The sequence below is a fragment of the Neolamprologus brichardi genome, chromosome 8, assembly GCF_056152115.1.
Source record: "Neolamprologus brichardi isolate AB-2024 chromosome 8, ASM5615211v1, whole genome shotgun sequence".
Taxonomy (NCBI): domain Eukaryota; kingdom Metazoa; phylum Chordata; class Actinopteri; order Cichliformes; family Cichlidae; genus Neolamprologus; species Neolamprologus brichardi.
Genome location: NC_142111.1, coordinates 7403798 through 7416714, shown reverse-complemented (window position 1 = coordinate 7416714; position 12917 = coordinate 7403798). Strand labels below are relative to the sequence as shown.

General features: G+C 42.4%; 1 protein-coding gene across 1 annotated transcript; it reads right to left on the bottom strand.

Moving 5' to 3' along the window:
- Nucleotides 1-19: 19 nt before the first annotated feature.
- Nucleotides 20-11455, bottom strand: ercc4 (excision repair cross-complementation group 4). The gene is made up of 10 exons (XM_006800894.3): nucleotides 11159-11455; nucleotides 8120-8300; nucleotides 4846-5041; nucleotides 4528-4735; nucleotides 3779-3959; nucleotides 3536-3667; nucleotides 3316-3420; nucleotides 1706-2372; nucleotides 1502-1614; nucleotides 20-1390 (listed from the first exon to the last, which is right to left on the bottom strand). The coding sequence occupies exons 1-10, from the start codon at nucleotides 11333-11335 to the stop codon at nucleotides 651-653; spliced, it is 2700 nt and encodes an 899-aa protein (XP_006800957.2). The 5' UTR covers nucleotides 11336-11455; the 3' UTR covers nucleotides 20-650.
- Between the last annotated feature and the right edge of the window lie 1462 nt (nucleotides 11456-12917).

Here is a 12917-nt window from a genome sequence, read left to right as displayed (position 1 = left end):
AGTGCACAGTGTGATATTTTTTTAATAAACAAGTCATGGACACAAGATAATTATCACTGTACATGATTTAGAATGGCCCCATTGTCGTGGAAAACCAGCTTTATTCTGATTCCTGCCCCTCACAAGCAGAAAGTGTATAAACTATTGGGTGGGGCATCTGTGCTCAAAGAGTCATGTCCCTGAGTTCTGATCACTCACATGACACAGAGCCAACAGCATTTAGCATAGAGGGGTTACTTGCACATATACTGATATCATTTTAAATAAATGTTTGCTGTATTAAATATGAGCATCCCCCACTGTAACAGTATGTTCTGTATATATTATTACTAACAATTCACTCTATCATTCCTCTCAAAGGAAGAAAAAAATCACGTTAAAGGTTTGCTTAAAATAAATTAAATGCATTTTATTTTTTTAAAAGTTAAATAACAGTTTTTTTTATTAATTATAAAAAGACAGATTTTATTCTTCAACAATATAAAAACAGAAAAACGATAAAAGTCACACAGTTTTACAAAAACTCTGTATCTAAACGTAACATCTGCATTTTTTAAAAAGTTAATTTTGTATCCGAATATGTCAAAAACTCTTACTGCAATAATTTAATCACAGTGGCAAAATCTTTCTACATCCATATAGTCTGCTCGTCATGTCTGTTTGGTCTTCTGTATGGGAGCAGGGACATTAACTACATTATGCAGGAACTCGTACAGCAGCTTGGCATTGTTAGCGTTTCCGAGTATTTCCGCTAACTTGTCCTGGCTGATTTTGGCTAAGTCGGCCAAGCTGTCTGCGTTTTTTATAAGAGCCCTGTAGTTTTTTGTGTTGACCCCAGGCATTTTCATCAGGAAGTCATAAGGTCCGGGATTGTAGAGGTCTGCCGAGTCAGCCACAGTGTCTGACTCGGCCGTTACCGCCTGAGCTGCTGCGGCATCAGGTTCGGGCTGGCCTCGCTTTAGTTCCAGGAAGAGCTCGGCTGTGGCGTGCGGGGAGGGGCACCACAGTATACGTAGCCGGGGGAAGTGTAACGTAAGCAAGGTGAGCTTTGAAGAAACATCATTTGATGAAATCTCGTGACGGAAATCCGAGCGGGCCGTTAGGGAAAATGGCTTAGCTGGGTCAAACTCGATGAGCAGCACAGGTTTCTTGTAGTAGCGGGTCATCGAGAGGCACTGGGTGTAGAGGCGGCCGCTCTGCAGCGAGCCGATCAGGTCGCTGACGCTTTTGCGCTCGACGCATGCGTCCGGCGTCAGAATGTAGTCGCCTACTTCAAGGGTGACCGGCTCGATGTCCAGTCCGCGACGGTGGAGCAAGGATGGCAGCTCACTCCGGAACTCGCGCATGTCCACAATGACTCGTGAGGGCTCTGTGGGCTGCTCCTGGCCACCTGGTTATTGGACAGAAAACGGATAAAAAAACACAAACTGGTCCAATGCATAGTGAAGACGATTTAGCACACAAAGGAGAGAAAAATCAAAAATGCATAACAACAGAGCACCTGCTTTGCAGGTGTTGGTGGTGGCATTGGCGGGATCTAGATTCCTAGCAAGGTCTAGGTTGGTGTCTTCTCGCCCTTCTCTCTCCTCTGGGATCACCATAGTAGCTTTTTCCCTAAACAAGAACAGAAATACAAGAAATGGTGAGCAAATGACCCTCAACAAAATACACTTCACACGCTTAACGGGAGAGAAACAGCTCTGACCTGATGAGGTGTTCAAAAGCCTTCTTTTCCTTAGACAGAGCTGTCAGGTACTTCTGTTCTTCGGTCGAGCCACCATAGATGAGGAAGTACACCCTAAGTTGCTTTCCAGGCCGGTTAGCTTTGTAGCTCTCAAGCTGGCGCACAAAGCTCAGCTCGGCATCGTAAAGCACCACAAAGCTGGGCTCCACCTCATGGAGAACCCGGGTCAAACTGTGGGGATCGGTGCAGCCTTTCAGCGGGTGAATGACAGTCAGCGGTTCCTTCAGGACGCCGTAATAAGCATCTGAGGGCAAGTCTAGCTTGAGCTGCTCTTCCTCGCATCCGTCTTCATCCGTCAGTTCATCCTCATCTCCGCTGCTGCCCATGACTGCCGCTTCGCCTGTCTCCTCCTTCCCCACCATCTGGGTCAGAGTCAAGGACGGTCTGCTTTTGCCTTTTGTTGTCTTTGCATTTTTTTTCTGCGCAGGTTGCTTTCCCTTCGTTCCTTTTCTGACCGGACCCTTTCCCTTTTTTTCCAAATCCAGTTCTAAGGCGCCCAGTGCAGCAGAGTCCCGTTTCCCAATCGTGCGCTGGTAGAGCCGGTTGAGCAGCCAGTCGGAGCCGTGCTTGATGTACTGCTGCAGCTGAGCACAGGTCCGGTCGTCACTGGCACAAATCAGGACTCGACCTGAGGGAGGAATATAAGGCAGTTAGAGAAAGATAGATCTTTACAGAGAGATTGTCAGATTATAATGTAAAAATGTAAGGATTTGGAAAAAACATTCCCCTGAAAGACTAAAAACTACTTTAATGTAAATTGACAATGAAAAGAGAAGCTTTTTTGATTTAAATTAATAATAAAATAACAAATAACATGACAGATATGGATATTGACAGGTGCTTTCCACGCCACCAAGACAGCATATTTAGGCCGTGAACTGGTGCACCTAAAGTGAGCTCACACAGAATCCTAACACTGGGGCCAAAGATTTTCCTGCTTCGAAAGCCAGTGGGTCCACAGGGAATGAAGAGGCCTACTCTATATTCTGCAATTGACCCAAATTCTGGTTGACTACTTTTCCTCAGTGCGTACAGGTGTACTGTCAAGTACTGTGCAGCTTAAAAGCAACACCACAACACAGTGAAGCAGGACAAATCAGCCCGCCCCGAGAATGACTTTGTAAAATGCCAGCTGTGGCTCATGCTTTTCTTGCTGCTAAAAATAAATAAATAAAAATAAGAGGAACACTTTTTAAGTTGCTCCGATACAATTTCAGCAGATTGCATTAGCCTGCAACATCATTTGATTTTCAGGGTTTGTTTGCATTCAGCCCTCTGTAGGCTGATAATTTACATTTCCATCAAACGATGGCATCCTTTCATTCTTAACATATTAGCCAATCTGTATCAGTATAGATTTCGAGCATGATTTTTTTTGCCCCATTGAGCTTTGATGTGTATTCAAAGTGTTGCTTTTTTGGCAGTCTAGATTTCGAATGAGGAGTTTAACTGTGAGCTAAAATTGACAAATCTTTACAAATGACTTTTAAAAATCAGATTGTATTATAGAAAATCATTTTCAGACTCATTCATGATGACATTGTAACAGTTGAACATCACTGAGCTCTAACCTGGCTCATGCTGAGAGCTCTTGTTCTCCCTCTCAATCTCCTCCAGGACCTCAGTCAGAGCCTCCCACTTTGGGCTCTTCTCCAGCACCAGCTCCCGCTTCACCTCTGAAACCCACACACAGACTGAGCAGTTAGTCATGCCAACACGAATACACAGACAAGTTCTGTGGATATCTACTCTGATATCACCGTATCAGAGATTGGCCAACTACACAGTTACCTGAGGCAGAGGATGGCTTCTGTTTCTCTGCCTCTGCTCCCACTTTAAGTTTCTTTTTGCTCTCGGGAATACGGTAGACTCTGCTCCTAGCGTTCACAAACATGGATGTACTGGAGTCCAGGAAAAGCCAACCTGATGGTAAGAGCGAGGTTGAATGCAAAGAATTACAATTAATTTAGACATTTTAAACTCTTAATGGCCTCCAATCTGGCATTTAAGAGCAGTCAAATAAATGTAGTTTACCCGAATTAGAGCCAAAGATCTTTTGGCTGGAGTGCAACGACTCAAGGAGATTGAGGAAAGTGACGCAGTCGTACTGGGTTAGGTAGAGCAGGAGGACTCTCAGCACCTTCAGATCCTGAACCAGTGCTTTGGTCTTTGCTCCCAGCTGATGCCACAAGGGGTCCAGATAGTGACGGATAGTCTGAATGGGAGTACGGCAAAGCATACAATTGAACTCACCTACAACCAGAGGTGTTTTTTTCTAACTCTTCTAGCAGGAGAAGTCACACAGATGTGCTCCAGCTTATTCAGCATGCAGGACGCGGCACCATTCATTATAAAAGAACTCGCAGTTCCTCACAGAACAGTGAACATCTTTACCCCTCACGGCCTCGCTCGGATGCTCTTTCCATATCCAATCATGCCACTGACCTGTTGCCAATTGACCTAATTAGTTGTGGGATCATACTGTATTTGTACTATTTTCAATTTAAATTTAAGAGGGTTTAGATGGATTGCAAATCATTTTGCAGTGTCCTGAATTTTCTTTTAGAAACTGGGTTCTCATAAACGCTGTAATAACATTTAACATGCAAATTAAAGAGGCTCATCTCAACCTGCTTTTTTCTCGGTCCAATTACCATAAGCCTTCTTAAAAAACAAAAAAAATCCTCCTTTAATAGTTTAATCAAAAATGTTTTCACGCACTGAGGTAAAATTTGTCAAGGCAGCTTAAATGTGTCGTATATGTTAGTAACACACTGTGAAACCTTTTCAAAAGAATTCCCCAGCGTGTTCTCCAGTGAGAGGTCCTCAGCCTCTAGAGTGGGGTTGTAGCGTTTCAGCTCCTTTAAACAGGCGGCCATGATGTCCAGGATGGAGCTCTGGATGGCCCTCATAGCTGGAGTTAAGGACACGTGAAGCTCCACCACTTCTGGTTTGTGCCTGTCCAGCGCTGTGTTCACTGATGCTTGAAACCTGAGTGCAAAGGTTAAAAAAAAGAAAGTAGTAAAAGAAGTATTATAAATGTTACTACAACAACGAAACACACAAGACAAAACATCTACAGTGAAGTAGTTTGACAGTACCTGGGCCACAAGTAGAGCTTCTTGACAAAGAGGTTTCTCATTACACGCTCCACTTGGCAGAAGCCCGAGGAGAAAGCTGTGGCCTTGTCAGTGAAGGCCTTAATGAAGCCTGTCTTATTCTTTTGTCTGAACAGACGCAGGATGAAGGCCTCCTGGCATGACTCAATGATTTTATGGGCACGATAAACCAGAATGCCTAAAGGGAGCGGAACAAATAGACAGTGAAGGTAGAGCCTGAATAATATATCGGCTGGCTGTTAGTTAGTTGTTTGATTTTTTTGTGACTTTGTCACCTGATAAGTTTGATTTTTCGTGCTCATTGTGGTTAATGCAAAACTGAAATGGCTAAAGTTAAGTTTTCCAAGTTGGTTTTCTTCACAGACCAACTAATGGAGCTGACTGTTCTACTGAGTGAGGCCTGTAATCCTGGAGCAGCTACAGAGCAAACAACAGTGTTTCAGTGCTGGAGCTGTTCCAGCGAATGAGTGGTTCACCAGAGCGGGAGGGAGCTGAATGACTGAGTGTAGTTAGATGCACTTTAAGCAGGATTGCATTGAGCTGTTACCGCTCTCACTTCCTGGATACCAGTGTGAGCGTGCATGGCTTCAGGACAGTTTAGGTCAGAGGTTTCCAAAGTGTGGGGCCCGCTGGGCCATTGCAGGGGGGGCGCGGTATGAAAAAAAAAAAAAAGAAAAAGAATGCTTGGACACTGCTAGCATCATTGACAGGTTTTTGACGGGGTTCCCACACAAACGCAAAGCAGGAGATGAAGCATCGCCAAATATGTTTCCAAACCAACTTCATTCTAAGCCAAATACCAGAAAACATGGTGAAGCATATCTTCCTTTTGGCTTCACCTGCACAAGTGCCGAGGTAGATCTCTGCGACAGAATTAGCTTCCCTTGCGTCGGGAGCAGCGCTGGGCTCTCCAAATCACAGACAAACAGTATCCCACATTCTTGATTTTTAGTTCACAAACACTTGTTGTAATGACTAACTACTCCTGACATGTTGGAGATGTTAGCTATTATACAGTAAAGTTACAGCGGGATACAAATAATATCAGGCTGATCCTACCACGATTTGTTTCCCCAGTTCAAATCACGGACAAACAGTATCCTACAGTTGTTTATGTTTTTAAACCCATTTTGCACAGAGAGGCATTTTTTGAAAAATGTATTGATAGCAATGTTGAATATTATTACACAGGGGAAAAAACAACTACACATAAAATAATCACACCGTGACGCTTCTGCCTTTCTAAATGGAGGGACAGCAACTGCGTGTGTGTATGTAAGTGTGTAAAACCTGAAGATAGTCAGATTAACAGTAACAGTATTTTGTCTCTATCTGCCATTCTGCAATTCATCTCATTGAACATTTTTCTTGTAAAACAAAGGGGGGCCCAGCAAAAAAAGTTTGGGAACCACTGGTTTAGGTAGAGACGTTAATCTGACAGGTAAGAAGAAACGTGAAGGGACTGCAGCCAGTCACACACAAGTTGTGATAGAAAAGTGATGTCATCCATTGCTGGAGTGCATCCATATCATTCAAACAACATCGTTGTTGTCTGAATCCAGTTTAGATCAACACACTGTTTGGATTCCTCCTTAAGCTCACACAGAGGTCATCCTAGTGACTGTAGATATAGTGAAATGCGGATGTAGATGAAGGCGTTCTCTAACATCTGCCATAAAGACAGATACAGAAAATCTTTATCTACTTAAACCACAACACCTGTTTAATCTCCTTACTGTATCACATTTCATTTTTTGATTAAGCTGTTCGCTTTAACTGCACTCATTTTGTAAGTGTAATTTTTTTCCCTTTAAGAGCCATATTTATTTTGTCACTGTAACACAATAACTTACCCACATAGAGATAAATAAAATATTTCTCTTATTATTATTTTCCCACAGAAATAGATTGTAACTGCGCCAGTAGTAAGAGGTGGATGTGTCTGCCAGAGCATGTTTTCAAACTTTTTCAGCAGTTAATAAATAATACTATAAATGCTTGACAGTATAACAATAAGGCTACGTTCACACTGCAGGCGAAAGCGCATCAAATCCGATTTTTTTGACCCTATGCGACCCATATCCGATCGTGGTATGACAGTGTGAACGGCACAAATCCGATATTTTCAATTCCGATCTTGATTCAGCAATCCGATGGTGCTGAATCCGATACATATCCGATGTTTCAGAAAGTGACTGCTGTGTGAACGGTCAGGTCGCATTAAATCCGTCTTTTACGTCACTGACACAAGACAGACGCCAATTATCAGCGCCAGAGAAGCGCCCGATAAGACATCGCGAACACTTCCTGGCCATCCGGTGAAACTGTTGGGAAGACAACGTTGGAGAAATGTGAACATTTTATTTGTACTGTATAATCTGCAGATTCTGACAGAAATCTGCAACTATCCTTTGAAGCACCGCTCCTCTCTAAAACAGCAATAAGGATCATTATTAGGTTATTTACATTATTATGTAAATAACAAAATAACTTAAAGCAAAAATTGGGAAACGTGAAGTCTGAAGTATTTATATTAAGGGCCATTAGTCAAACAATACTGTTTGCTCTGGGTCTAAACAGAGCGCGTTGTGTGTGACATCTTCTTTTGCGCATGCGGGCCGCTTTGAGCGTTCACACTAGAGCGCGTTTGCTGTCGCATTTTATTTGTAGTGTGAACGAGCAGACAAAAAAATCGGATTTGATCAAAAAATCGGAATTGAGCATTAAGACCTGCAGTGTGAACGTAGCCTAATACACTGCGTCACAATAACGACATCAGCTGTCTGTCCACCAACTTCCACATCCTGTGAATGGACTCCAACTTCCCAGCCTTAGACTGCAGCCTATTCTCTACCCGCTCAGAGTGACTCTCCGGAGCAGAACCAAGACTACAGTTGCCAAATGCAGTCCACAATAGTGCAAGAAACTCAAATGAGCTGAATGACATCATGAAACTCATAAGACTGCAACATTTGCAAAGTAACAAAGCAGCATGCAAGAAAACATTAGATGGGAAAGGCCAAAGTTAGCTGTTAGGAGTGACTAACCTTTGCGTGAAGGAGTTTAGTTTAACTATATGTCATTCAGTCAACATGCTGCCACTGAATTTTACTGATAACTCAAATGCATTCCATATAACCATATGTTGCAACTACAAGTACTCAAACAAGTACTGCACTCCAATTTAGACTGCTAGTGATAAATACGGCTGTCAATAAAATGTTCTCATATGAATTTAGCTATGTACAAGTCTGACCTGTTATTAGATGAGCAGGGATGCGGTCCGTGAGGAAGTCCACCACCAGGATTCTGCTGGTGACAAACAGCACCCCTCCCTCGGTGTAAACATTGTAACGCTCAGTGCTCTGGACATCACTGGTCACCGTCCTGGGCAGGTGGGTCACACCCTCCACTCGCAGCTGCTCTGTGAAATATTCCTGAGAAGAGAGGATGAAAAGAAGCGAGCTTTTGGTTCAATTCAATTCAATTCAATTTTATTTATATAGCGCCAAATCACAACAAATGTCGCCTCAAGGCGCTTCATAGATACAGAGAAAAGCCCAACAATCATATGACCCCCTATGAGCAAGCACTTTGGCGACAGTGGGAAGGAAAAACTCCCTTTTAACAGGAAGAAACCTCCGGCAGAACCAGGCTCAGGGAGGGGCGGCCATCTGCTGCGACCGGTTGGGGTGAGAGAAGGAAGACAGGATAAAAGACATGCTGTGGAAGAGAGACAGAGATTAATAACAGATATGATTCAATACAGAGAGGTCTATTAACACATAGTGAGCGAGAAAGGTGACTGGAAAGGAAAAACTCAATGCATCATGGGAATCCCCCGGCAGCCTACATCTATTGCAGCATGACTAAGGGAGGATTCAGGGTCACCTGGTCCAGCCCTAACTATATGCTTTAGCAAAAAGGAAAGTTTTAAGCCTAATCTTAAAAGTAGAGATAGTGTCTGTCTCCCGAATCCAAACTGGAAGCTGGTTCCACAGAAGAGGGGCCTGAAAACTGAAGGCTCTCCCTCCCATTCTACTTTTAAATACTCTAGGAACAACAAGTAGGCCTGCAGAGCGGGAGCGAAGTGCTTTAATAGGGTGATATGGTACTACAAGGTCATTAAGATAAGATGGGGCCTGATTATTTAAGACCTTGTATGTGAGGAGCAGGATTTTGAATTCAATTCTGGATTTAACAGGAAGCCAATGAAGGGAAGCCAAAACAGGAGAAATATGCTCTCTCTTTCTAGTCCCTGTCAGTACTCTTGCTGCAGCATTTTGGATTAGCTGAAGGCTTTTCAGTGAGTTTTTTGGACATCCTGATAATAATGAATTGCAGTAGTCCAGCCTGGAAGTAATAAATGCATGAACTAGTTTTTCAGCGTCACTCTGAGACAGGATATTTCTAATTTTAGAGATGTTGCGCAAATGGAAGAACGCAGTCTTACATATTTGTTTAATATGTGCGTTGAAGGACATATCCTGGTCAAAAATGACTCCAAGGTTCCTCACAGTGTTACTGGAGGCCAAGGTAATGCCATCCAGAGTAAGAATCTGGTTAGATACCATATTTCTAAGCTTTTCAGCGCCGAGTACAATGACCTCAGTTTTATCTGAGTTAAGAAGCAGAAAGTTAGTGGCCATCCAAGTCTTTATGTCTTTAAGACATTCCTGCAGTTTAACTAATTGGCGTGTGTTATCTGGCTTCATGGACAGATGGTTAAAGCTGTATGCTATGTTCCACACAATCATGAGGTAAAACTCAGCGGTCAGCCTCTCCGATTATCTGAAAAGGGTCTTCTAACTCTTATTTTAATAATGAGGTGATCACGCTTCTGAGGTTGTAGTCCTCAGCCTGTCAGGTTAGCTGAATAAACTTGTTGGCTGAAAAAGTTTTTTACAGAATAATTATTCTTTAGTCTTTCACCCATTATTTTTGGCTCCTGTTCTTCCAATGTGTGTATGCAAGTGTTTATGTAGTAACTGATGTAAGGACATTTACACTTCTATCTTTAATGTGTGGTTTTATACCAACTGAACCACTTTGTAATTGTGTGTTTTAAAATGCAATGCTTCCTGTTTCAGCTGTCCCTTTTCGGGAGGATCATGTGCCTCCATCTCACCCTATCCCCAACATTCTCCTCTGTCACGCAAGCCGTCTCCATGTCCTCCTTCACTACACCCATGAACCTCCTCTGATGTCTTCTTATTTTCCTCCTGCCTCCAGCTCTATATTCAACATCTTTTGTCCAGTATAACCACTATACCTCCTCTGCACATGTCCAAACTCTTTCAACCTTTCCCTTCTAAATTTCTAACCCAAACTGCTCAACTTGAGCTGAAGTACTCATTTCGAAACCTGTCCATCTTCATCACTCCCAATAAAAATCAGAGCATCTTCATCTCTGCCACCTCTAGCTCGGCCTCCTGCATTCTTGTCAGTGCTCCATCTCCAAACCACAAATCATAGCAGGTCTGACTACCACCTTGCATACCCTCCCTGACACTCTTGCGGTTATCGTTCTGTCACAAATCACCCTGACACTCTCTGCTTCACCATCTGTTGCTTTAAATGGTCAACCCCAGGTATTCAAAGTCATCCACATTCACTACCTCTATTCCTCGCAGCGTCATTGCTACACCCGTCTCCCTCTCATTCACACACATGTATTCTGTCTTTACTTCATCTCCTCTCCAGACTTTCTTCCACCTGCTCGCACTACAGATCGTAATGTCGTGTGTCCAAAGACACTCCAGCCTGACTTCATCTGTCAATCTGTCCATCACCATTGCAATAAAAAAGACGGGGTTTTCACACCTCACTGCTTTCTCGCTGTCCTCATGCACGATACTACTGACTTCCTCATGCAGTGCCACTTTCACAGTTAACTGTTATTAAAATTATCTTTCTTAGACGAGCTCCATCACAGAGGGGGATTCTATAACAACTTTCAGATGAAAATAATAAACTATAATAAATTCTTTATATATCAAAAATGTATCAACAATTTCAGCTGAAATAATGTATGAAACCGAGATGGCGCCAAAATTGTTAGCAGGTGCACATCTCTTTTATCTTCATCTATTTTAGCCATCATGTCTATGGACAAAAAAGTGGCCCCTTCCAAATTCTAACTTCTAACATTTTCTTTCTTTTTATTTTTTTTTTTGATGTATGGTTTATGTTAAGCCACTGTTAAGTCAGTTTGCTGGGGCACATCACCTCGCACCGGGTAAAGTGTGAGATAATCATATGAGCTGTGCCTCTAGCTAATCCAGCCTCTCCTAACCTGTTCTGGTGTGGTTGTGTTGAGCAGAAGAACCAGGCTGCCCGGTTCCGAGTAAACCCGCAAGAACTGCAGTAGGATTCGGTCTATCCCCAAGCCTTCAGCCGTTACTAACAGCCCGTCACTGCCGAAGATACTCAGGAACATCTCGGTCTCAAACTCCAGCAGCGGCCCCGCCATGTCTGAGCTTAAAAATGTCCCCAAAACGCGGAGGTAAGTAAATTATCCCCGACTTTCAGAGCTAACTATTTGCCCAAAGCGGTCGAAGTCACTGCAAGACAGCCATTGAAGTGTTTTGAAGCAGCATTTCCGGTGACGCGGAAACAAACGTCAGTGCAAGCGTGACGTTTACGGGCAAGAGCGCCATCTAGTGAAAGGGAGGTTTATAGCAGGTATCATCAGGATAATGCAATGAAAAAGGCAGTGATGACCGTTCAGAGAGACTCTCAGTGTGATTTAGAGTTAAGTACCAATTTGCACAAAAGTATTTACATTTCTAAATGCAAGTTTTTATAGGGATAACTCTCTCTCGCTCTCTGTAAACATATCATGATGTTTGGCACATGTAGCACATAGATTTAAACTTATTTATTAGTCTACATAAAGCAAAAAATGTCTGGCTTTTTTGTGTTGGTCATCACCAATTGCTGTTTTAGTGGCAGTTGTAATGCATTTGGCAGTTGATTATTCCTGTAATCGACTAACACACACAGAGCTGCAATGTGCTTACATAACAAAACCTGGTGGATGGGCTTTAAAAAGCTCTGTTGTGCCAGCTCTCATGTCTCTGTTAAAGAGAAGGCAGAGGGCACCAAAAAGGATCTTTGCCCACAGGATAATACTAAGCCAACCACCGCTATACTCAGGGAGACATGCTCATTTATACCTGTGAGACTTCAGGCTTTAATTTAGCCACCTTGATTTTCACACTGCGATGTACCTACTCCGAGGGAGTCGTTGTGAATTATCTCTGCAGGTCTTTTCTTTCTTTCTCCTCTGTTCTGTTATATTTAATTAATGATAAGGTTAAGTTATTTATAAGCTTATCAATGATATGATACAGAAAACTTACATGTTTGTTAACACTGTCTTTTCCATCAGGAAACAGAATATCTTCCAATATTCAGATTTAACGATAAAGAGCTGTTGCAAACATTAACTACGCACTAATTAAAACCCACGTTTCAGTGACTGTTCTATCACTAAAGGATGGTATTAATGGTGTCGGTAAGTAAAGGATGAGTGATATGATCTGAGTCAGTGCTTCTTAAATTTTTTACCAATAACAACTTTTTACTGAATATAAACTGATTCTACTTAAACATCGGTTCAAATCATAATAATAGCATGCTCTTGACACTTCCACAGGCACCAATGCACCACTGCACCATCAGAGATGCACGCTGATAAGCCTGAAGATCACAGGCATACAATAATGTTTCGCCTTCTCTCTTGTCCTCATTTGTACATATTATGTACAGTCAATGATGAGATATTTAAGGTCTTTTTATTTTATGTTGAGCACCGTTATTCCAAAATTGTTCAATAATTTGTAGACACATCTTTAGGTACGATTTATCAGTCAGTACACTACAGTCATATATGTATGTGATTCTTCAAAATCATACTAAAAAACAGACCTGCTGTCTAGTATGATTAGGACTTCTAAATAAATACGCAGCATAGAAACGGTTTTCTTGCTCTAACAAAAGACACAAAAGAGCGCCTCAGTACATCAGTCCTGTGTTTGTCGGTTCAGCAG